The following is a 25,550-nucleotide window of genomic DNA, read 5'->3' as shown; positions in this document are numbered from 1 at the left end:
AAATGGCCCCCTCCTCCCAGGGTATGGGGACAGTTCCTACAGAAGGGTCCGAGGAGGACAAAAAGACAGGCAATAGCATCCACAGCGGGGAGAAAAGCAAAGAAATGTGTGATCCCTCAGGATGCAAGCCCGCAGAAGACTAAGCCTCCTTTCCCTCCCCACACCCAGTCCCATCCTGGAGCTTAGGCCCACGGGAAGGAGTGGGTAGGGCCCATCTTACCCAGTGCTTGCTGCTGCGGTGATCGAAGGGACTTGTTTTATACTTCTAAATTATTCGTAAGAATATGCAGACGATGATGGTAACTTGGTGCTTTCCCTTGTCCCTAAAAATCCTCTCAGAGGAGTCACGTGTTCACCATTCCCTCTTTGCCGCTGAAGTCCCCTCTGAAAAGATGGTGAGGGTCCAGGCCAGCCTGTGAGTTGAAAGAAGCTTGGGATAAGTGGCCTCCAGGACCCAGGTGCAAACCACCTCAAACGAGTCAGGGTGGAGGACTAAGAACCCGTGAAACCAGCCCCCGAGGAAGGGCAGCTCTCATGCTCCTCTTTGTGGCTGGAGCCAGAGGACTTGTTAAAAAGAGGGGTCCTGGGCTCCAGCCCTAGAGCTAATGACCCAGGGGCCTAGGATGGAGCCCAGGAGCATGCAGGTTTAATCAGTACCAGGTGGCTCTAATGCTGGGTATGTTCACCATGGTTGGAGTACTGCGATCAGCCCTCCTTACCCATGCCCTGGAAGCTGTCCTGCCCGAGGGACTCATACTGACATCCACACATTTCCCCAAACAGCTGCATTATCTCAAGGAGAAGAGGGTCCTGCCCACCCCACAGACCCAGGCCACCCAGGAAGGGGCCTTGCTGAACAAGCGCCGGGGCAGCGTGCCCATCCTGCGGCAGTGGCTCACCGGCCGAGGCCGACCTGTGTATGATGGCCAGGCCTGGGTGTTGGCTGCTGTTGCTTGCACAGGTTGGTCCCCTTGTCTCCTGTAGAGTGCCCTGCCTCCTGGGTTGTTCCCTGGCCTCCCATGTGGGAAGGACATCTCCAAAAGCAGGTGCTGCCTCCCTGTGGCCGCATTTCCCCATCTCATCACACAGAAGTAGTTGTCCCAGGCAGCTCCTCCAGCCAGCTTCTGCTGCTTTTCCCCTCAGCAAAGTTGGGCTCATTTGCAAACTCCGTTCCCAAATTCACTTACTTCGCTAACCCTGTCCTAGCAGAGCAGCCCCGCAGCGCTGTATTCTATGCTCTGTTGCCTTCTTCCCTGCTATATGCCCCGCATGCGGTGGAACCTGTGCCTTATTGATCAGCCTTCATGCATCCTGTTCTTGGCTGCCACTTCTAGGTTCCTGCACTCCTCTTCTTTCCAAGTTTTCAGTGCCCAGAGGAGACACTGAAAATCCTAGCCTCCCATACGCCCCCAGCCCGGTCTCTCGAGCGCCCCCTGACACTCCGCCCCTCTTCTCACAGTGCTGCGATGCCTGGGAATCCCTGCCCGCGTGGTGACCACGTTTGCCTCAGCACAGGGCACTGGTGGGCGTCTGCTCGTAGATGAATACTATAATGAGGAGGGACTTCAGAACGGAGAAGGCCAGAGAGGCAGAATCTGGTGAGAAGCTCGAGGGAGATGAGGTTCCAGTCCAGAAAGAGCTCCAACCCTGCATGGCACACCTCTGCAGGAGCCCCACCCCCTGCGTGGCCCTGGCATGGAGAGTAGGCTTCAAAACCCTTAGAGGTGGCGCTGATGGTCAGTGATGGTGTGCACGCCCCTTCCTGGGAGTGCCACAGCCACTTTGACACGATGACCTCCCATCCCACTGGAACAACAACAGTTCTGCCAGGCTGCTTTTCCAGAACCTCTTCAGCACTCCTTTTCTTTCCCACTTGAATTTTTCTTTTTGCTACATTCAGGATCTTCCAGACTTCCACAGAGTGCTGGATGACGCGGCCCGCCTTGCCCCAGGGTTATGATGGATGGCAGATTCTGCACCCAAGTGCTCCTAATGGAGGTAAAGCCTAGGGGTGGGTTCAGGACCACACAGGGCTGCACAGAGCTGAAGAAGTCCCCCAGAGAGGACTCGGGAGCAGCAGGCAGTCCCAAGGGGGTCTGCATCCTCGAAAACAGTAGAAGCATGAGGCATGACAGCAGCCAGCAGAAAGTTGACCTGATGCCAGTGGGCTCATGGGAATAGAGGTGCCTGCCATCCCAGCTACAAGGCTGTAGGTAGACAGTCCCAAGGGGGTCTGCATCCTTGAAAACAGTAGAAGCATGAGGCATGACAGCAGCCAGCAGAAAGCTGACCTGATGCCAGTGGGCTCATGGGAATAGAGGTGCCTGCCATCCCGGCTACAAGGCTGTAGGTAGACAGTCCCAAGGGGGTCTGCATCCTCGAAAACAGTAGAAGCATGAGGCATGACGGCAGCCAGCAGAAAGCTGACCTGATGCCAGTGGGCTCATGGGAATATAGGTGCCTGCCATCCCGGCTACAAGGCTGTAGGTAGACAAGGCACCTTAGAGCTGCGGGTGAGGGAGTTGGGTCGCAGTGAAGGGCAGAGGATCTTAAGATGGCAAGTGGCTGTGCTACGCCGGGGGCTTGCAGCAGGGGTTTCTGAGATTCTGGACATGGATGAAGAGGGTATCGCGATAGGCTCAAGCCCAGAAAAGGAAGCTTCAGGACCCACAAAAAGATGGCTCTTCCTCACCCAGGAACAGAAATGGCACAGAGCCTGGCACCTAGTAAGTGCTCAAGAAAGGTAGCCCTATTCCTGTCATATCCGTAGTAAAGCTGGCTTGAGAGCTCCTTGTGCTAAGTGTGACCCTCTGAGCTTCTGCCTGTCCAGTTCCTGAGAGGGCTTCTGCCAGAGGCCATGACCAAAAAGTTTTATCACTAAATAGTTGATTACTAAATAGTTTCACCTCTGTGACTCTCTCAGAAACCCTGCCTAGTGCTCACCTCTGACCTTGGTCCTCGGGGAGGGAAAATAGGCTAGAGGATGGGGACTGAGGTTATGCAGTTCTGAACTAAGCAGAGGTCTAGGCGCGGCTCCCATGCTCACCAGCCTTTCTCTCCCTCAGTCCTGGGGTTCTGTGATCTGGTGCCGGTCAGAGCAGTCAAGGAGGGGATGCTGGGGCTGACCCCAGCAGTGTCAGACCTTTTTGCTGCCATAAATGCCTCATGTGTGGTCTGGAAGTGCTGTGAGGATGGGACACTTGAGTTGACTGACTCCAACACAAAGTATGTTGGCAACAACATCAGCACCAAGGGTGTGGGCAGTGACCGCTGCGAGGACATCACTCAGAACTACAAGTATCCTGAAGGTACGGGCCAGGGAAGGGCCCCAGGCTTCTCGGTACCTGGAACAGCAAGCGAGGGAAAGGGATGGGCCTGGCAGATGCAGCCAGAAAGAGACTGGTCCTTTCCGCATCATATAAAACAGGGTTTCTCAACCCCATTTGACACCATTGACATTTGGGCCCAGATATGTCTTTGTTGTACGGGCTGTGCACCCTAGGACATTTAGCAGCATTCCTGACCCTCAGAGGAAGTCTAAATTCTTTCACATAGGAAAATTCAGTTCCCTGCAAAACTGTCCTCAGAGACAGTGTTGACTTGTCTCCAACCTTGCTCTCTCATCATTCAAGGGGTGAATTCATAGGACTTGAAAAAGAACTTGGTCCTTGAGTGGTCTGGAAGAGACACACTGTATCGGTGGTGGATCTGCCTGACACAGACATTTTTAGGCTAAATATGGCCTTAGAGGCTTGCAGAGCTCTTGTGACTTTGGCATTTGAGCAGAAGTGGGTAAATGGTTTTGATTCCCAGGGTTTTATTAGAAGCGTTTATACCACCCAGATAAAAGGTCAGCTTTGTTTCTTCCCTTCTCCAGGGTCTCTTCAGGAAAAAGAGGTGCTGGAGAGAGTCAAGAAAGAGAAAATGGAACATGGAAAAGACAACGGCATCCGTCCTCCCAGTCTCGAGACTGCCAATCCTCTGTACCTGCTCTTGAAAGCACCCAGCTCCCTACCCCTGAGAGGGGATGCCCAGATCTCAGTGACGCTGGTTAATCACAGTGAGCAGGAGAAGGCAGTGCAGCTGGCAATTGGGGTCCAGGCTGTGCACTACAACGGTGTCCTTGCTGCCAAGCTCTGGAGGAAGAAGCTGCCCCTCACGCTCAGTGCCAACCTGGGTAATGCTCTATGGCCCCACCAGACACCCCCACACACACACGGCCCCTGCCTTGGCCAGGCAGCAGCCACAGGGCACCCCCTGCAGTCTCTAGAGATGGCTTTGAGCCCCTGCTTCTCACTCTCGTGTTCTCTCTCATTCACTTATTCAACACATATTTATTGGGCCTGAAGCAGGAAAAAAACGTGATGTCAACTGCAGTCAGATAAGTAAACAGACCCTTCATAGCAGTGTGAGAAGCGTTTGCTGAGTTTAACAGAGTACAGTGGCAGGAGAGCACCTCCCTCCAGGCTGGAGTAAGCTGCCCCCAAATAAATTGTACTGCATGGAATCTGGAAGGATGAGTAGGAGAGTAATGGCCAGAAAAGTACGTCTCAGCATTCCAGATGGAAGGAGCAACATGTGCGAAGGGCCCTGCTCATTCCTGAGGTTCTTACTTAATTGGTCTGAGATGGGGTCCAGGCATTGTTTTTCTTTTTTTTTTTAAACACCGTGTGTTATTCTACGGTTAAGATTCCCTGAACCAGAACAATTGTTTTTAAATTTTGCTGCATATTAGAATCACCTGGGGTAAGTTTGATGCTCAGCCTGCATCTCGGGCCAATTAAATCACAGATTCCATGGTGGGCTGGACGCAGTGGCTCACGCCTATAATCCCAGCACTTTGGGAGGCCGAAGTGAGTGGATCACCTGAGGTCAGGAGTTCAAGACCAGCCTGGGCAACGTGGTGAAACCCCGACTCTACTAAAAATACAAAAATTAGCCAGGCTTGGTGGCATTCCTGTAATCCCAGCTACTGGGGAGACTGAGGCAGGAGAATCGCTTGAACCCAGGAGGCGGAGGTTGCAGTGAGCCAAGATCATGCCACTGCACTCCAGCCTGGGTGACACAGTGACACTCTGTCTCAAAAAGAAAAAAAAACAAACAAAAACTCCATGATGGAACACATCAGAATTTTTAAAAACTCCAGTAATTCCAATGTGCAGACAAGTGTGAGAATCAGTTGACGAGAGCTTGTCTACAGCATTGCAACAGCCTTCTAACTGCTCACCTCACCTCCAGTCTCTGTATCACTCTTCCCTTTCCAAGCATGGGAGGAGTGGCGTCGGGGGAGTGGCGTGAGAACTGGACAGGGCCCAGGTGACACAGGGTCTTGTCTCTCTTGCTAAGGAGTTTGAGTTTTGTTCTCTGGGTAATGGAAAACTGGTGGAAGGTTTCAACCAGGGTAGTCAATGGAATCAGAAATTCATTTTAACAAGAAAGAACTTTTGGCAGAATGGAATGGAAGGGGTCATACAAGAAGAGTGCTTCTTAACCTTAGCTGCACATTGAGTCATCTGGGGAACTTTTTTTTGTGGTTGGGGGGCGGGGGGCAGCCTTCTGAGCCAGAGTAGGTTCAGAGACTCCAATCATCTGGGGAACTTTTAAAAATACTGATGTCTGGGCCTCACCGCCAGAGTCTGATGTAACTGATTTGGGGTGTGCCCTGGCATTGGGGTTGTTTTGTAAAGCTCCCCACTTGATTCTAACGTGCGTCCAGTCTTGAGAACCACTGGATTGAAGATGAGAAGGTTGTGTAAATCATCAAGTCAAGAAATGAAGGCCACACTAAGCTAGCAGCACTTAGAGTTAAAACATATTAAGGAGTTGAGATAGATGGAGCTTGTGAATGTGTGAGTGTGTGTATGTGTGTGGTGGGTGCTTCTGGTTTGGGTGAGTCACTAGAATAGGAAAAATGGGGAAGAGCAGGTTTGGGGAGAAAAGGGATGAATTTGGTTGTGGCACATTGTGTCTGAAAGCCTGTGACACATGCATGTGAAGCTGAACAGTAGGCGGCAGGAAACCTTGGTAAGATAAAGTTCTGGGCGGCAGCTCAGATGTGGAAATCCCAGCACAGGGTGGCCAAGAAAGAGTCAGGACATAGATGAGCTCACGGCAGTGGGGAGAGGACAGTGAGGAGATGAGAGGGTGAGGCGGGAACCCAGCAGCAGCAGCATTTAGGGGGCAGTCAGGGGAAAAGCAGAGTGAGGGAGGCCAAACAGTCAAAGAGAGAACGGGGCACCCAGCAAGGTCAGCAGAAAGGGCACAAGGTGTCAAGGCTGAAAAGCACTATTAAGAGAGCGGGCTTGCAGAGAAGCTTCCTGGGCGTTAAGCCGATTGAGTTGGGAAGGTGAGACAAACTGTCTAGTCCTCCCTGGAGGCATGACAGGAAAAGGTGAGGCTGGGGAGTAGTCAGCCAGGGACACTGGGCAGAGAGAGAGAGCTGAACCTGCTTCTATGCTGAGGAAAATAAGCAGGCAAGAGGGAAAGAATGGAGCCTCAGGAGAGATGGGTTAAAATTGATAGTGCTATGCTTGGGGATATGAGACAACTAGAATAATTGTAGCTCACATTTATCAGGCACTTGCTATTTGCCCAAAATGGTGTTAAGTACTTTATATGCATCATCTTGTTAGCCCTCACAACCATGTTCTGAGGCAAGAACCATTGCTATCCCCACTTTACAGATGAGGAGATGAGACACAGAGAGGCTCGATAATTTACTCACGGTTACACAGCTAGTATGATGGGGTCAGGATGGGGCACAGATTTAGAAAGCAGAGGATTCAACTTAGGCGGGGGGGGATACCTCATCCCCTGAGCAGTAGTGACAGTAGGAGTAGATACTGTTTCTGTAAGGTGACAGAGCGAGACCCTGTCTCTAAAACAAAACAAAAACCCTACAAACAACACAAACCATCCCACTAGGAAGGCATTATTAGACAAGGACACTGAGGCCCAAAGAGCTTAACTTGTTCCAGTTCACAGGGACCCTTCCCCAACCCCACTGAGGTGGTCTGCCAAGAGCATTGTCGGGGGTGGTGATGGGGATGAGGGTGAGGAGTGAGGTCTTGAGTGAGTTCCAAGCGTACAATTGCTGGGGAAAATGGTGCATCTTTCTGGCCTCAGTGAGGCCCTGAGTCCTTTGCATTGTGCGTGTAACTATGGCTGTTTCTGGGGTACACACACCTCTTGGCACTGACTCCACCTGTCATGTGTTTCAGAAAAGACAATAACCATCAACCTGTTCTTCTCCAATTTTGAACGAAACCCACCTGAGAACACCTTCCTTAGACTCACCGCCATGGCAACACACTCTGAGTCCAGCCTTAGCTGCTTTGCTCAGGAAGACATTGCCATTTGTAGACCACACCTTGCCATCAAGGTAGGCACCAGTCCTCCCCTGAGTTGCCCTTGTCTGCCACCACTCAGGTCCCCATTTCAGAAGGAATCCAAGCCCCTTCAGAGCAGATGACTGTGCTGCAGGATTACCAGAAAATGCTACATTTAAGAGCTCCTTCCCTTGAAAGACATAGTTTCTTACATACCCTATTAAGGTTTAAATCTTCCAACTTCTTTAGTTAAGTAAAGGTTTCTAAAATTGGGGCCTTCCCAGTTACTGCCTCCTACCTACAGGGATCATAATAGCCTATGTTTATTTAGCACCTCATACACATGCCAGAGGATTTTCACCTTCTTTATTTCTAAGCCCTGTGAGGTAGAACTGTTCCCATTATTCAGATGAAAAAACTGAGCCCTAGAGAGCAACACGCCCAAGATTATAAAAACAGGAAGTTCTAGAGGCTTATGGTTCTTGGTCCAGCCCTCTTTCCATGTGTCTACCCTGGCCAGAATGAATGAGATCTGATCCCTGCCCTCAAGCAGGTTATAGTTTAGTTAGGGAGACACAACATTTGGTCTTCCAGATAAGTGCTTTAATAGATGCACAAAGTTGCTATGGAATAAGTGAAGCAAAGGGGATTAATTCCAGCTGGTGGGTTTGGAGATGACCTTATGAAAGAGATGACATCTATGCTGGGCCTTGAAAAATGGGTACCCTTTCAGTACAGAGGTAGGAGAAAGCCACTGAAGACAGAAGAAGACAGCAAAGAGGTGTAATGGAAGGTAGCCTGAGGGGTGTGTTGGGGATGGAACAGTCCCTGACAGGCTGGGATGTCACTTAGTCATGGGAAGAACAGGTGAGGTGGGAGAGGGAGTTTGGGGACACACCATGAAGAACGTTGAATACAATGTAAACTGAATTCCAAAGATGGTGGGAAACCCTTCAAGGGGTCTGCATAGAGGAGAGGCGACATCAGAAATCGTCAGTGATGGACCAAGGGTGGGAATAAATGCAGGAAGAGCAGGTAGAGCGGTAGAAGACGTCAGCTGTGAAGTTTGAGTCAGCTTGGTAGAGATGAGGAAACTTACTGAGGAGGGTACGGGGTGCATGGGAGGAGAGAGTGACTGCGGCTGTGCCCTTGGCATCCACACCGGACATTGCCTTTTCCCACAGATGCCAGAGAAAGCAGAGCAGTATCAACCCCTCACAGCCTCAGTCAGCATCCAGAACTCCCTAGATGCCCCCATGGAGGACTGTGTGATCTCCATCCTGGGAAGGGGGCTCATTCACAGAGAGAGGAGCTACAGGTAAGTGATGGCAGGCTTCTCATCCTCCTGAAATGTCTCAATGGGTCAGAAAGGCAGGGCCCGAGAGAGAAACTCTCTCTTTGCCATGTCCATGCAGACAGCAGATACCCCCAGAAACTGAACTAAAGGATTAGGGCTACCAAGTGGCTTCCCTCATCCTGGGACCACCATATCTGCAGGAGGATGGGAGTGAGGCAGGCTGTGCGGGCCCCTTGGGCACCCACCTGCCCTGGTTGCTGCCCTGATCCTGCAGGGAGAGCCTGGGTGTTGCTGTGAATGTAGGCGAGGGCATTAGGGCTGGGTATTGGAGAGTAATGAAGGGAGGACAGGCTATCTCTCATTGTGGTCAGAGGGCTACATTCCGGTAGTCACCACCACAATATACAATTTTGTTTAATTTATTCCCTTTTATTCCCATTTTTACCACCACCCTTCATATCCTTTTATTCATACATGTAAAATGTGTACTGTTGTTTTCATGAGCCTATACTTTTAACTTATATAAATTTATATGTAATTGCTTTCTTACTTTTCACTTAGAACTATGTTAAGATTTATGCCCATATGTCTTCTGCTACATAATATTTCATCGTGTACACCCACCACTTTCTACCACTCCACTCCACAGAGATGGGCAGCCAGAGTGCCTCCAACTCTCTGACACTGCAAATAATGTTGCAGTGAACATCCTCACACAAGTCTCCTTATATACTTCTTTGAAAATTTGGTGGCCAGGCGTGGTGGCTCACGCCTGTAATCCCAGCACTTTGGGAGGCCAAGGTAGGCGAATCACGAGGTCAGGAGGATCGCGACCATCCTGGCTAACACGGTGAAACCCCATCTCTACTAAAATTACAAAAAATTAGCCGAGCATGGTGGCGGACGCCTGTAGTCTCAGCTACTCGAGAGGCTGAGGCAGGAGAATGGCGTGAATCCGGGAGACGGAGCTTGCAGTGAGCCGAGATCGCGCCACTGCAGTCCGGGCCCCGGGTGAAAGAGTGAGACTCCGTCTCAAAAAAAAAAAAAAAAAAAAAAAAATTTGGTGGAGTCTGGGGATATATATACCCAGGAATAGAATTGCTGGGTCATAGGCTATGATGTGGTTTGACCAGGTACTGTCAGATTTGCAGAATGGCTGCAAGAGTCTCCACTCCCTCCAGCAGCACATGAGAATTTCTATATTCCTACCTCTCCTTCATTCCTGGCAATACCCAGCTATTAACATTTTCTTCCAGTCCAATAAAAATGAAGTAATATCTTACTGTTATTTTAATTGCAACTCTTCATATGTTTGTTAGCCTTTTATGTTTTCTTCTCAGTAAGTAGTTTGTCTTTATTTTGCCCACTTTTCTTTTGGTGTTTCTGTGCTTCCTTCTTATTGATTTGTAGAAGTTTCCTGTATAGTCCAGGTATTAGTCCCTTGTTGGTTTTAGATGTTGCAGATATCTTCTTTCATTATGTCTACTGCATCCTTAGTTGAACAGACAGTATAAAGTTCAAGATACTTACTCCTACCCTCCCTGAGGTCCCTAACAGGTGTGTGGGTTACTAAGCCACTGCCTCAGCCTCATGAAACTTAATGAGACATTCTTGCCAAGAAATCAAGAGGAGGGACTGTCAACATTTAACCAGACTTTTGTGGTCTCCCAAATCAGTTGTGGGGCAAAGCTCCCCAAAGGTCTGTCACCAAAAGAAGGTTATAGGCAGGCCAGGAGGTTGCTGACAAGGCTCCAAACACCACCTGCTGACATACTGACATCCTCTCAATAAGCCTGCTACATCCACTGTGCTTAGCAATAAGCAAGGGTTCCAAAGCTATAGCTCTTTGTATTAGTTTGTGTTCACACTGCTGATAAAGACATACCCAAGGCTGGGAAGAAAAAGAGGTTTAATTGGACTTATAGTTCCACATGACTGGGGAGGCCTCAGAATCATGGTGGGAGGTGAAAGGCATTTATAACATGGTGGTGGCAAGAGAAAATGAAGAAGAAGCAAAAGCAGAAACCCATGAGAAACCTATCGGATCTCATGAGACTTACTCACTATCACAAGAATAGCATGGGAAAGACCAGCTCCCATAATTCAATTACCTCCCCCTGGGTCCCTCCCATGAGGAATGGGAGATAGAACTCAAGTTGAGATTTGGGTGGGGACACAGCAAAATCATATCATTCCACCCCTGGCCCCTCCAAATCTCATGTCCTCACATTTCAAAACCAATCATGCCTTCCCAACAGTTCCCCAAAGTCTTAACTCATTTCAGCATTAATCTAAAAGTCCACAATCCAAAGTCTCACCCGAGACAAGGCAAGTCCCTTCTGCCTATGAGCCTGTAAAATCAAAAACAAGCTAGTTACTTCCTAGATACAATGGGGGTACAGGTATTGGGTAAATACAGCCATTCCAAATGGAGAAATTGGCCAAAACAAAGGAGTTACAGGGCCCATGCAAGTCCAAAATCCATCAGGGCAGTCAAATTTTAAAGCTCCAAAATGATCTCCTTTGACTCCAGGTCACACTGATGCAAGAGGTGGGTTCCCATGGTCTTGGGCAGCTCTGCCTCTGTGGCTTTGCAGGGTACAGCATCCCTCCCAGTTGCTCTCACAGGCTAGTGTTGGGTGTCTGTGGCTTTTCCAGGCACACAGTGCAAGTTGTCAGTGGATCTACCATTCTGGGGTCTGGAGGATGGTGGCCCTCTTCTCATGGCTCCACTAGGCAGTGCCCCAGTAGGGACTCTGTGTGGGGGCTCTGACCCCACATTTGCCTTCTGCACTGCCCTAGCAGAGGTTCTCCATGAGGGCCCTGCCCTTGCAGCAAACTTTTGCCTGGGCCCCCAGGAATTTCCATAGATATTCTGAAATCTAGGCAGAGGTTCCCAAACCTCAGTTCTTGACTTCTGTGCACCCATAGGCTCAACACCATTTGGAAGCTGCCAAGGCTTGGGGCTTCCACCCTCTGAAGCCACAGCCCAAGTGGTATGTTGGCCCCTTTCAGCCATGGCTGGAGTGGCTGGGACACAGGGCACCAAGTCCTTAGGCTGCATACAACACAGGAACTCCGGGCCTGACCCACCAAACCATTTTTTCCTCCTGAGCCTCCAGGCCTGTGATGGGAGGGGCTGCCATGAAGTTCTCTGACATGGCCTGGAGACATTTCCCCCTTGATCTTCAGGATTAACATTAGGCTCCTTGTTACTTATGCAAATTTCTGCAGCCAGCTTGAATTTTTCCCGAGAAAATGGGTTTTTCTTTTCTACTGCATAGTCAGGCTGCAAATTTTCCAAACTTATGCTCTGCTTCCTTTATAAAACTGAATGCCTTTAACAGCACCCAAGTCACCCCTTGAATGCTTTGCTGCTTAGAAATTTCTTCCACCAGATACCCTAAATCATCTTTCTCAAGTTCAAAGTTCCACAAATCTCTAGGGCAGGGTCAAAATGCCACCAGTCTCTTTGCTAAAACATAAGAGTCACCTTTGCTCCAGTTCCTAACAAGTTCCTCATCTCCATCTGAGACCACCTCAGCCTGGATTTTATTGTCCATATTGCTATCAGCATTTTGGGCAAAGCCATGCAACAAGTCTCTAGGAAGTTCCAAGCTTTCCCACATTTTCATCTTCTTCTGAGCACTTCAAGCTGCTCCAATCTCTGCCTGTTACCCAGTCCCAAAGTCACTTTCACATTTTCAGGTATCTTTTCAGCCATGCCCCACTCTACTCATCCCAATTTACTGTATTGTTTGTTTTCATGCTGCTGATAAAGACATACCTGAGACTGGGAAGAAAAAGAGGTTTAATTGGACTTACAGTTCCACATGGCTGGGGAGGCCTCAGAATCATGGCAGGAGGCAAAGGCACTAATAGGGCGGTGGCAAGAGAAAATGAGGAAGAAGCAAAAGCAGAAACCCCTGATAAACCCATCAGATCTCCTGAGACTTATTCACTATCACGAGAATAGCACGGGAAAGACCAGCCCCCATGATTCAATTACCTCCCCCTGGGTCCCTTCCACAACTCATGGGAATTCTGGGAGACAGAATTCAAGTTGAGATTTGGGTGGGGACACAGCCAAACCATATCACTCTTCCAAACAAACTCCAATACGATTATCAGGAATTGAACCAGAAGGAGGTCACAGATGACAAAAGGAACAACAGATGTAGCTTGGAAGCCCTTAGGATGTACCTCTTCTCAACCATGCAGTTGCTCAGCATTGGGCAGCTCCTGTCTTCTATTCCTTTATAAACACTTCCATTTTAATAGCAAGGTACTTAGATGTTTATTTCTGCATGGTCCACCTCTTCAAGCAAGGAAGGATCAAAGTCACTGGGACCAGCAGAGCAATGAACCTGGGACAGAACTAGCACCTGCCTTTTCCTTTATTTCAGATTCCGTTCAGTGTGGCCTGAAAACACCATGTGTGCCAAGTTCCAGTTCACGCCAACACATGTGGGGCTCCAGAGACTCACTGTGGAAGTGGACTGCAACATGTTCCAGAACCTAACCAACTATAAAAGCGTCACCGTGGTAGCCCCTGAACTTTCAGCTTAAACTTCCAGCTCTATCACCACTCTCCTGCAAACCCTTGCTCTACAATCTAATCCAAACATGTGCTAGGAAGAGAAACTTTGTGTCTCAGTGTTTGTGTTGCTATAAAGGAATACCTGAGGCTGGGTAGTTTAAAAGAAAAAAGGTTTATATGGCTCACGCTCTGCAGGCTGTACAAGAAACAGTGAGGGCTTCAGGCTGCTTCCACTCATGCAGGAAGATGAAGGGAGGCAACATGAGCAGAGATCACAGGGCAAGAATGGGTCGGGGGGCAGGGGTAGGTGCCAGGTGCCAGCCTCGTTTTAACAGCCAGCTCTGGGGTGGGGGAGGGACGTATAGAGCGAGAACTTACTCATTACCCCACCAATGGAACCAAGCCATTCATGAGGGATTCAAACACCTCCCATTAGGCCCCACCTCCAACACTGGGGATCAAATTTCAACATGAGGTTTGGAGGGTTGAATATCCAAACTACATCACTTTATCAGGTAAATGAGTAGTCATTCAGGTTGAAAAGGTGCTCAGATACCTTTAAGGAGTACATTCAGATTGTTGAGGTTCAGGTTTTTCGCAACCATTTTACTGCTCATTAATACATTCATTAACTTACAGGTAAGGGAAAGGACCTAACACTTAAATCATTCTTATATTTCTGATGAAGTGGGATATTATCCCAAAATGGAATTTTTAGGTAATCTTAAAATTACATTGATCAAGCTGGGCTCGGTGGCTCACACCTGTAATCCCAGCACTTTGGGAGGCTGACGTGGGCAGATCACCTGAGGTCAGGAGTTTGAGACCAGCCTGGCCAACATGGTGAAACCCCATCTCTACTAAAAATACAAAAATTAGCTGGGCATGGTGGTGTGCATCTGTAGTCCTAGCTACTTGGGAGGCTGAAGACAGAGAATCGCTTGAGAACCTGGGAGGCAGAGGTTGCAGTGAGCCGAGATTGTGCCACTGCACTCCAGCTTGGGGGACAGAGTGAGACTCCATCTCAAAAAAAAAAAAAAAAAAAAAAAAAAAATTACATTGATCAGTGCTTTCCCTGATTGTTATCCTTAAAGATCCAAACATGACTGAACAAAGTTATACAATATAGGACCTGAGAGAATAATTCAGCTATAGGTAAGTCTTTATATTAGAGTTCTATATTCATTAAGTATCCCACGATTAAAGTCTGATGTTAATAAGATGAATTTGGTCCAGTAGAGAAATATAAAAGTTAAGTATATAAAAAATAGGCTCTATATGAAACGATAAAAGAACTAGACTCCTGTTGTACAAAGTTATTATTTTGTTTACGTTATTTTGTTGCCTTGGCACTCTATCAGTTTGATTTTAGTTCCTTCCCTTTATGACACTTGTTAACAATACAAAATGGCACTTCAAAACAGCAAATTAAAACTCATTTGGCTTAAGGAATTTCAACCCCAAGTATACATTAGTCACTCAAAGAATGACTGCTGTTGCTGATTATACCTAAAGAGAGCAGAAAGGCATATGTGATGAATTACACCTACAGAAGGAAGATGATGGGCATGAGAGGTGGCAGAGACCTGTAGGACATGCATAATGCCCTATTCAGCTCACCAGAATATACATCATTATAGGTTTACACTGCTTTCCAATATGCAGTCTTCTAGACTGATGCAAAAGTATAATTAAGTGGTGATGGTTTTGCAAAAGGATGAACTGAAAAGGCCCTTAAAATTACATAAAATCTCTTACACACTAAAAAATTTTTGATTTATAAAAATTTGGTATTTACATTTGGGGACACACGTAACTGAAGACAACACAAGTATGTATAAGGAAAATAAATCTGTTCAATAAGGTGGGCAAACCTAACAAATGAGCTCAATGCCAATATATTTTAGAGACATGGAGTAATCTATGATATTCAGAAGGACTTCCTGATAATAATATATAACATGGTGAAATACTAAGATGAATTTTGGAGTCATCTTTTATAAATAAAGTGTTTTGTTCTAAATATACTTCTGATTAGAATCAGATTTTTAAACCTACAAACCCAAATGAAAGCAATGTTCTAGTCTCAGTCCACTGTATTTCTGGTAAAAAGAAACTTTGGAAGGGCACTCATTTAATCACTGGCAAGTTAGCATTTTATTGAGACCATCAACATCTTTACAATGAAAACAACATACTTTACTGCAAAAAGAGAATAAGGCAGCTTTCCTAGGAATCTCTGAGAAATGACTCAGAAATGAGAAATCATGCAATTATTTTTCATATATAGCACAGAAAAATATATTATACGCATATGGTTTATAAATAGGTGCCAATCTGGCCTAACCAACAATCTTTGGTAATAGTGTCTCTTGCTAAATATAAATAGTCACTCCCTTTCAATCCAGCAAGCATTCTAGCTCCATTTTAAAAGCAGATATCAGAGCCTGACCATGATGGTGAGGGGGAAGAGAGTGCAAATGAGCCTGAAAAGTCATAATTCAAGTTCACTCTGAGTGAGCTCCTTGATTCTGTTCATGCAATGATCAATGGCATTAATAAGTAAAGGGATCCAACTATCTTCTGGCTGAGGGGTCACATGACTTGCTCTGTGAATAGAATAGGAAAGAAATAAGTTAAACTTATTAGGGTGTCAAGGGAAAACCTATCCTCAGGAGGAAGCACAGGGAAAACTAAAATTTTTTTAAAGGGGAGCTTCTTTGCAGAATCTCAGCTGCCCCACAACTGAAGTTGAAAGAAAATCCCACACCCACCCTTTCCCACTCCTTGAAATGGGGGCTAGGGAGTTGAGAACGTCTGGAAAGCAGTTCCGTTTTACTCTCAAAAAGCTATCTGAGAAGTCTTCATACTTACTTTGTAATTTCAAGTGCCTTCTTTAAAACAGATACAAGTTTCGCAGACTAGAAAAGAAACACAGAAGTTATTCACCGTGAGCCCTACCATAAAAAGGTGAGTTCAAATATTTTTAAAGACCCAAGTAATAAAAAAATTATTTAGAAAAAGGACCTGAAGGAAGTATGCAAAACTAAAAATGCTGATTAGGTTAGGGTGGCAGGATTACGGGTTCTTTTCTATTTAGCAAGATCTTGTTAATACTGTTGCTATAACATTTTAATAAGATTTTTTAGATCTAAAATATTTTCAATTTAAAAAAGGAAAGGAAAATGTAACCTGAATTGGTCCCAAATGCTGATAGCTCAAAATATAAAGCAGAAATGACTAAGGTTCCTTTTTAAAAAAAAAAAAAAAAAGCGCATTAAGAATTTTAAGAACACCAATCTAAGGATAAGATGGGGACATTTAATACAAAATATCAATACATATAAGATGCATATGCAGTACACATTTTTAAATTGCTAAAGCAGATACTATGTTTGGGATAGCTGACTAGGCATATTGCTAAAAATGTTTATTTCTTAGGAAGTCAATTTTTTAAAAGTTAATGCCAAAAAAATGTTAATGCCCAAAAAGATCCTATTCTACTTCAAGGTGTTTGTACATCATGAAGACACATCTGATGAATCTAATTTCCATTATCCAATTTATCAAATATTACTAGAATTGATACATTCAATTGTAAAATATAAGCCATTTGGCAGTTTTACTGCTCTTTCCAGTAACATTAGAGAGAACAGAACTCTCTCTAGTAAAGGGCACAGAACTTCAAAGAATACAATAAAATCAGATTTTTATAAGAAAGTTGACTCTCCATAGTTAAATCACACAATGTGTTTGTATTAGAACAGAGTATGTTTCTGGAACACTTATTTCTGCCTTGACTAGAAATCAGAAACGTGTGACCTCAGCCAGCTACTTCATGAACAGCTGAAGTTCAATCTAATTGCTGCCTAGTCTAGAAATTAGAAACTTGTGACTTCAAGTTGAGAAGTTCCTAAATTACTGTGTAATTAAGACTTTCTTTTCAAAGAAGCATTTTTTTTTTTTTTTTTTTTTTTTTTTTGAGTCAGAGTCTTGCTCTGTCGCCCAGGCTGGAGTGCAGTGGTGCGAGCTCGGCTCACTGCAACCTCCACTTCCCAGGTTCAAGCGATTCTCCTGCCTCAGCCTTCCGAGTAGCTGGGATTATAGGCGCATGATGCCTGGCTAATTTTTATATTCTTAGTAGAGACAAGGTTTAGCCATGTTGGCCAGGCTGGTCTCAACTCCTGATCTCAGCTGATCCACCTGTCTCAGCCTCCTGGAGTGCTGGGATTACAGGTGTGAGCTACTGCGCCCAGCCTTAAAGCATCATTTTCTAAGGCCTTTGGGCTTTTCTAAATGATTACCCAGGTGATTATGGAAGAGAGAACTACCAAAGCTCATGGCTATTATAATTCAACTTCAGTGAATATTTATCAACCCCAGACGCATGCAAGAACTGTGACATTACTGTTGTATTTCCATCCAAATGTGACAAATAAATATGTACCCTATACCTTAGAGGAAATACTAGTGATTAGTGAAATTCTGCCCATTAGGTCTGTAGCTATTCCCTCAAAGCCAGTACTTACATTGATTCGCACGGTCAGGTGACACATAGGTGGATATATGCTCAGAGCCAAATCATCCACACTAAGAGCAGAAAACAAAAGTAATCATTAACAAAAAAAGAAACGCAGCCAGGTTGTTTCTAGCACACAATTATGGATGTCAACAGTGAGAAACTGTCCCAGAAATGCCTGTCAGTTTTTAAAATTGGGCAACTGGGCAACCAATACAGAATGAGTTCAACCAGTCTTTATTGAAACACCCATACCCCATCTCACTAGGAAGCTGGGGGGAAAAATTTGCTTGGTTCATAGTAGGGTGCATGATCAATTCAGTCAAAAATGTGAGGATGTGAAACCATCAGTTTAATAACTAATATAGGCAGGCAGGCTTCATCAGTGAAGCTAAAATTAGAGTAAAATATACCTTTACTAAAATGAGCACCACTTTAAGTGATCAAATTTAGTACCACCAATAATGAGGCAAACCAACATCACATGCCTCCCTAATATGATGAGATGTACAAAACACTTAATTATATGATATTCTTGCAAAAATGAGAACTAACAATCCCATGAATCCAGGTTGTTGGATATTTTACGAGACAACTGACCTGGTTTCTTTTTAAAATGTTGATTAAAAAAGACTACAAAGGATAGGAACTGTTCTAGATTTCAAGAGACTAAAGAGATGACAATTAAATGCAATGTGAGACCTTGACAGAGCCCTGAATTTATATGACATTTTAGATAGAGACAACTGGGGAAATCTGAATATTAGATAATACTATTATATTCAATGTCAAATTTCTTGGATGTGATAATAAGAGTAGGAATAAGAGTACTTCAGGAGATACATACTGAAGTATTTAGGGGTGAAATGTCATTGCTGTCTGCAATTTACTCTCAAAACGTTCTGGAATAAATATGAAACAGCTATCTCTTGAGAAATAAACCAATATAGGAAAAAATGTGAACAATAGGCGAATCTAATAGAAGGATGTAGGGGTGTTCACTGAAGGTACTTTTTAAACTTTCCTATAGGTTTGAAAAATTTCAAAATATAAAAAAACTGGGAAAACCTTGAGGTAACAACACAAATTGATATCAGAACGCTGCTGCTCAATGTTTCAAGTGGGGATCCCGCTTACCTAGGGCTGATTTCATCAGAAATATCCACAATGTCGTCCAGCTGTGCCACCTGATCCTTCTTCCCATTCTCTGCCACTAAGATCCGAATTTTCTTCAGGCAGGCTTTGGATGCTCTCACTAGCGCAAGGCATGGGATTATGAGCTCTTGATCGTCCTCTGACCAATACAAGTCCTGATTGCTTGGAAATCCCAACACATCATCCTCATCATTGTGGTTGTCAGAGTTGTTCTCCTCAGTATCATTCAAGAGGCCAGAGTAAGGGTCGCATTCTTCCACAGCCTAAGACATACCATGATGTATGTGAATGCAAAAAAAAAAAAAAAAAAAAGGGCCTATTATTATACTTTTACCACCATGTCTTCGTTGTCCAAAAATCTTAGCCAGCCACTTCACTAAGGGCTACAGAGTTGAATCACTTCATAAACCCTGTTCTCGCTCTCCTTGTCCAGTAAGGGAACACAGAGGAGTAGTACTAAATCAAACACTAACAAGCAGTGGGAGATGGAAGACAGAGGACAGTAGTGAGAATGGGACCTATCTGGTCAATGCTCAGGAAATCTCTCTTTATAATTCTCATCTACTAGTCAAGGAGTTGCCTTCCAATGATGGAGGTCCCCTCACCCGCTCCATTTCTTCATGTGCATCCTTCACAAAATCCACATTCTTGGTCAGCATCAAAAGAGCTGCAGCTTTGTTATCTATGAGTGAAAAATCAGAAGCACTAGAATTAGAGGAGAAATCCAACAATTTTCTTAAGACTGCAAGGAACAATCACATTGTTCCTATTGATGGGAGTGCCAAGGACGGTTGACAAGGGTGGGGGTTTAATAAAAAATTCTCACTACATCCCCTGGTGTCTAGATAGGGGTTTAAAAAGCTTGTATTTTATTCACAAGAAGAAATAAAATGGTCACATGATGTTTATCATCATGGTCCTCTTGGACAACCGCTGTTTTGGCCTAGCTGTCTCTACCTCATAACTGCTTCAGTGTGCTCCATAATACTACTCTTGGGGTACGACTAGGAAAACAAACCATACTTGTTCAACAAGAGACAGAGCCACAGCAAGGGGGAGTGGAATTTAGAAGTATGATAACTAGAGAATGACAAAAAGTATTAATACCTACCTGTTAATTTTGGTAATAAAATATATGTATTTCACTAGACTGTTTATATAAATTCAAATACATACATGTTACAAAGCTGGGAACTAGATATAAGAAGTCTCTTTGCTTTGGCCAGCAGACACGGCCCACTGCCCACTTTTACTCACCTCTTGGTATGTGAGGCATCTGCTGGCACGCAACCCAGACACTGTTGTAGGAAATAAGTTCATTGTTCTCAGGACTGGGGAAAGAAATCAGTAAGGATATATTAATAACCTAGGTTCCTGTCTCCTAAAAAGCTCCTTCCTGCTGGTCATTACTCTCAGCTGTCAGTAACTTTGCTGTTAAAATGAGCTTTTCCCCTCTGAGGCAAGGAACCCCAATAACTGGTAACCTAAACTGTGGCATCACTACCTCTGAGTTGGAGTGATGGAAAGTACTTCCATGAGCTGAGCCATGCCATCCACGATGTCCAGGGTGGCGCCCCGTACCAGCTTTCTCAGGGTGATTCCTGTGGCCAAACCCAAAGAATAAGCAGCCTGGTGTTCTTTTCAGAAGCACCATCTGCTTTCCTGAGTCTAAGCATTACAGAACTATAAGGTAACGTACACCCACATGCTTTAACCTACATGCTAACACAAAACTCAGGTCTTACTTATATCCCCATGGCATTTTCTTGCCCCTCCTGCCATTCCTTAGTGTTTTCTTCAAAAGAGATCTGGAACAAAATCTTTCCGTGACACCATGTATTCATTCATTAAGGACCGTGATCTCTTAACAACTGTAGATGAAACACCTGAAGTTTAAGCCACTTGAGTAACCCTGAAGATCCATGACATGTATTCAGTTATAATTTTGGCATGATTATAATCAATGCATGATTCTACAGGCAGGGCTGGAGGACATTTAACCTATGAAGATGTTCAGAAATAGGGTGAGATATAATATGGGTGGAGGAAAGTAAGGATGGCCTGAGCCTGCATATGGGGCTGAGAGCCAGCTAGTATCTGTGGTGTTAAAACGGGTTAAAGAGGGAGAAACCTTTGAGAATTAAAAGTCTTATGAGTCAGGCAAGGCAGGGGAGATGGGAAGTCATAGGAACAAAGCATCTGTATCTTAGAATAATGGCTTGTTTATATAAGTCACTTATATTACAAAATTATCCTTGACTGTATTTTATGGGAGAAAGTTACATGTTCAAGTTGGGTAAAGGTAAAAGTCACAAGACATAATCCACAATATTAGCAAAGATCTACACAATAAATGCAACACTTATGTGGCTTACCCTGATCCTTTGGAAGCAAATAGTACACTGCAATAAATGCCTTGATGGCAGCATGGACCTGTTCACAGAACTTCTGGGTTTCCTATGAAAAAGGAAACAGATTAGATCAAAGTGGTCAACCCTTCTACTGTGGAATAGAGCAGATATTTCTTTTCTTTTTCTTTTCTTTCTTTTTTTTTTTTTTTTTTTGAGACAGAGTCTCGCTCTGTCACCCAGGCTGGAGTGCAATGGCGCAATCTTGGCTTACTGCAACCTCCACCTCCCAGGTTCAAGCAATTCTCCTGCCTCAGCCTCCCAAGTAGCTGGGATTACAGGTACCCGCCACCACACCCAGCTAATTTTTTGTATTTTTAATAGAGATGGGGTTTTGCCACATTGGCCACACTGGTCTCAAACTCCTGACCTTCAGGTGATCCACCTCCCTTAGCCTCCCAAAGTGCTGAGATTACAGGTGTAAGCCACTGCACCCAGCCTAGGTCAGATATTTCTACAGCATCATCAAACATTTTCTGAAGTCCTGGTACGAAGGCAGGCCTTCTACTATACTCATCACATACTAGAGAGGAGTTAGCTATATAGTAGACACTGGGCTGACAACTCAATAAACCATTAAGAAACAGCAGGAAAAAACTCATTCCTGATACTCTGTATCCCAAGATATTCATGATATCTTAGACCAGGAGCTGGCAAACTGTGGTCCTCAGGCCAACTCAGGCCCCACTGCCTGTTTTTGGAAATGAAGTGTATTGGGACACAGCCATACTCATTGGTTTAAATGTCTGTAGTTGTGTTTGCTCTATAAGGGCAGAGTTGGGTAGTTGGTTACAAAATCTAAAATAGTTACTAACTGGCCCTTTACAGAAAAGAGAGGGAGAGAGAGAGACAGACAGACAGACCAACTGATAGACCATGGTTATTAAACCATTAACCAAGTCTCTCTCTCTCTCTAACAGAATCACAATATGTAACTAAAGGTAACTAGCATGGACTCGACAATGCTCCATGTTAACTATTTTCCTTCTAGGTGGTCACTGGCTTTCTCATCTTCCTTGTCCTCAATTTTCTGTTAAATTCTAACTCAATACTATACAAATGTGGTCCAGATTGGAGCCAGTCTACAAACTGTTTGTGACCAGTCGGGATGAGATAAGCACAGTGACTGTGAGTGTTTAGAAACTTTTATGGCAATTTGACATTTATTCAACATCCAAGCACATACTTTTATTAGAGTATCATTCCATACAGATTGGAATTTAAAAAACAACAACAACAACAACAAAAAAAACCAACAACCACCCATCTTTTTTTTTTTTTTTTTTTTGAGACGGAGTCTGGCTCTGTCACCCAGGCTGGAGCACAGTGGCGCAATGTCGGCTCACTGCAAGCTCCGCCACCCATCTTTTAGTAGGACTAAAGTGGTGAGATCTCAAGAAGGCAATGATGATTCATGTGTATGTATGTGTGTATATACACACATATATACATACATGTATTTATTTGAATATATGTATATACTTGAATATTTGTATATATTTCAAATAAATCCAAATTCTAACTTTTCATCTGTGAGTGAAACTACTGTCCTGAGCATGTATAGAAAATCAGTTCTATGCTGCCTCTTACTTCCACTGAGTTTTAGCAGCAAGTCCTAAGTGCATTTGAAAGAAAGGGGTTAGCAGATAAGAAAAATAAGGTAATATTAACTACTCTTTTTGAAATAAGTAGTCTATTTTCCATGTATCTTTTAAAGTGCTCTCATACAATTCATCTCGTTTCCTCATCACAAATCTCAAAGGTAGGCCAGGCACGGTGGCTCACGCCTGTAATCCCAACACTTTGGGAGGCCAAGGCAGGCGGATCACTTGAGGTCAGGAGTTCGAGACTAGCCTGCCCAACATGGTGAAACCCCGTCTCAACTAAAAATACAAAAATTAGCCAGGCCTGGTGGCAGGTGCCTGTAATCCCAGCTACTCGAGAGGCTGAGGCAGGAGAACTGCTTGAACCCGGTAGGCAGAGGATGCAGTGAGCCCAGACTGTACCACTGCACTCCAGCCTGAGTGACAGAGAGAGACTCTGTCTCAAAAAAAAAAAAAATCTCAAAGCTATGTAGGAGAGAGTTTATCACTGTAAGTGATATTTATGCAGCAGAAGATATTTATATCCTTTCCAAACACCTATATATGTAGACTAAGAAATTAAAACTATTGACTATGAAAATCAAATAAGGCAATGAATATGCCATTTTAAAAGAATCTTACTCCCATATTAAGGATACACAGCTCTAGAAAAACTGAGCATAGAGCATATGTGGTCATAGCCAACATGTTTACTTTCATTAGTTTTATAATAAAGGAATATTTAAAATGCATAAATCTTTGTTCTAGCAATTCTACTTCTGGGAATTTTTTCTACCGATATACACACATACACAGAATTAGGTAATTCATCACGACACTGTTTGCAGTAATTCTAAGTTGGAAACAGCTTAAATGTCCACATAGAGTATGGTTAAATTATGTTTATACCTACCCTATTGAATACCATGCAGTCATTACAAAGAACTGAACAACTTTATAGTTACTGCTAAGAGTTGATTTCTAAGCTCTATTGTTAATTTCTTTAAAGGAAGGTCCAGAACAGTGTTTATGTATCATTTGTGTAAAAAGAAGCTGACACATACAGATAAATGTATATGAATGTATATATGCACAGAATATACGTGGAATAATGCAAAAGGAACTGGGGGAGACAAAAATGAGAAAGTGGGTGGAAAGATAAACTTACACTTAACTTTGATATCTGTTGAATTTTGTACTATCTACATGTTACTGATTAAATATAAAAAATAATATAAAAAGGGTATTATGTAGTATAACAGAATAGGTAGCTTAGACATCAGATAGACCTTGATTTAAATTCTAGCTCCCCTGCTTTTTTTTTTATCTTAACCTGAGCTTCTGAGCCTCCTTGCTTATCTGTCAGATGGCCATCAAGTATGTGAAAACACCCAGCAAATAAAAAGTGCTTAAAAAATTATCAGAAGGGAAACAACCACGGTAAACTTCAGACTGAACCAATATTTATAAGCCCTGCCTACTCTGCGCCAGGAACTGCACTTGGCAATTCGGTCTTCACAACAATCCTGTGAAGTAAAAACGGCAACCTCACTGGACAGACGAAGAAAATAAATCTCCTGGCGTGCGTGCAAAAGGTGGAAAGAAAATTAGAGGATTCCTAAGGTGTAACTCGGCAGCCCAAGGATTCCACGAAAGTGAAGCCCACCTGTGCAGACGGCAGTGGAAGCTGAGAGAAGACTGTGGTCAGAGTCGTGGCTTCCCTTGACACTGTCACAGCTGCCTCATCTGGGGGGTGGCCGAAGAGGAGGCAGGTGCCAATACGTTAGTGCTGCACGGACTTGGAAGATTTCCCTTACCGACCGAGACTTCTCAAAAACACCTCCCGAATGTCGAGGTTAGAATTCTATTTCACCCTCTCAGGTGCTGAGGTGGGTAAGGTACCTCACGGAAAGGATGCAGCGGGGGAGGGCAGTCCCCTCCCTGGGGGACAGCGGGAGGAAAAGGGGTCGGGACGCTGGAGGAACTGAGGCAAGGGGAGACCGGAAGGAGGCGCACTCACTGAGTCTTCTCCAGAACATCTCTCGATTAAACTCCTCGGTGGTCTCCTGGGCTTCGCCGACTTGTGGTTGTGGCGTGTGGGGGCCGAACGGTGGCGAATGGAAAAGCTGAGGTAAGCGGAGCCACCTCCCTCGCCCAAGCCCGGCTCCCCGCCGCCGCCCCAGCCCGCCCTCTCCGCGACCCCGAGCCCGGCCTCTCCCCGACCCCGAGTCCGCCCCTGCCGTCGCCCGTTCTAACTGCGTCAGCTCACCCCGCACTCGAGGCAGGAGCAACCGCAGCTCCTCCGCCAAGTGCCGGAGCTGCCCCAGAGGCGAAGCCAGGGTGGGGACTGCGGCTGCAGGTGCAGTTGCGCTCGCCATTTTAGTCGCTTGCCGGAGGCCGCAAACACAGGCCTCCGCGCCACTGTTGGAGCCGCACTGCGACAGCCGCTCCACTTCCGGGCCACAGCGTCAAGGGCTCGTTTCCGGCAACAAGCCGTCCAGCCCCGTCCCAGAGGCCCTGTCCTGCCTCCTCCCGCCACGACGCCCGGCCCCGTCCCCAGAGGTCCAGCACCACCCATCCCATTATCAGAGACCAGGCCTGGGCCCGCCTCCTCCCGCCCCTCCCTGTCCCTTGAGGTCCAGCACCAACCATCCCATTCTCAGAGGCCAGGGCAGGCCACGCCTTCTCCCGCCCCTTAGGCCAGGCTACACAAGCAAGCC

The 25,550-nt window shown here is 45.3% G+C and overlaps 2 protein-coding genes across 11 annotated transcripts in view; one reads left to right on the top strand and one right to left on the bottom strand.

Moving 5' to 3' along the window:
* Nucleotides 1-13,324, top strand: part of EPB42 (erythrocyte membrane protein band 4.2) — a 29,682-nt gene extending 16,358 nt beyond the window's left edge. For all 9 annotated transcript variants that reach the window (XM_054452127.1, XM_054452133.1, XM_054452129.1 and 6 more), the window contains 8 exons: nt 784-961; nt 1,460-1,598; nt 1,901-1,998; nt 3,066-3,308; nt 3,878-4,177; nt 7,221-7,381; nt 8,513-8,646; nt 13,032-13,324. In XM_054452127.1, the coding sequence (XP_054308102.1) occupies nt 784-961; nt 1,460-1,598; nt 1,901-1,998; nt 3,066-3,308; nt 3,878-4,177; nt 7,221-7,381; nt 8,513-8,646; nt 13,032-13,194 (1,416 nt within the window). In that variant the 3' untranslated portion in view covers nt 13,195-13,324. The remainder of the gene's footprint in view (nt 1-783; nt 962-1,459; nt 1,599-1,900; nt 1,999-3,065; nt 3,309-3,877; nt 4,178-7,220; nt 7,382-8,512; nt 8,647-13,031) is intronic.
* A 1,974-nt stretch (nt 13,325-15,298) lies between these two features.
* Nucleotides 15,299-25,485, bottom strand: CCNDBP1 (cyclin D1 binding protein 1). 2 transcript variants are annotated; one of them, XM_054452151.2, is made up of 11 exons: nt 25,100-25,485; nt 24,851-24,910; nt 24,497-24,576; nt 21,215-21,296; nt 20,344-20,440; nt 20,097-20,170; nt 19,445-19,521; nt 18,822-19,102; nt 17,695-17,755; nt 16,040-16,086; nt 15,299-15,774 (listed from the first exon to the last, which is right to left on the bottom strand). In XM_054452151.2, the coding sequence occupies exons 1-11, from the start codon at nt 25,206-25,208 to the stop codon at nt 15,660-15,662; spliced, it is 1,083 nt and encodes a 360-aa protein (XP_054308126.1). In that variant the 5' UTR covers nt 25,209-25,485; the 3' UTR covers nt 15,299-15,659. The 2 variants fall into 2 exon arrangements, with proteins under 2 accessions (XP_054308126.1, XP_054308127.2); XM_054452152.2 differs by lacking the exon at nt 24,497-24,576 and having other exon boundaries at nt 25,100-25,425.
* Between the last annotated feature and the right edge of the window lie 65 nt (nt 25,486-25,550).

Source organism: Pongo pygmaeus, chromosome 16, assembly GCF_028885625.2.
Source record: "Pongo pygmaeus isolate AG05252 chromosome 16, NHGRI_mPonPyg2-v2.0_pri, whole genome shotgun sequence".
NCBI lineage: Eukaryota > Metazoa > Chordata > Mammalia > Primates > Hominidae > Pongo > Pongo pygmaeus.
Note: the sequence above shows the minus strand (reverse complement) of the source record. Positions and strands in the feature narration are given on the sequence as shown.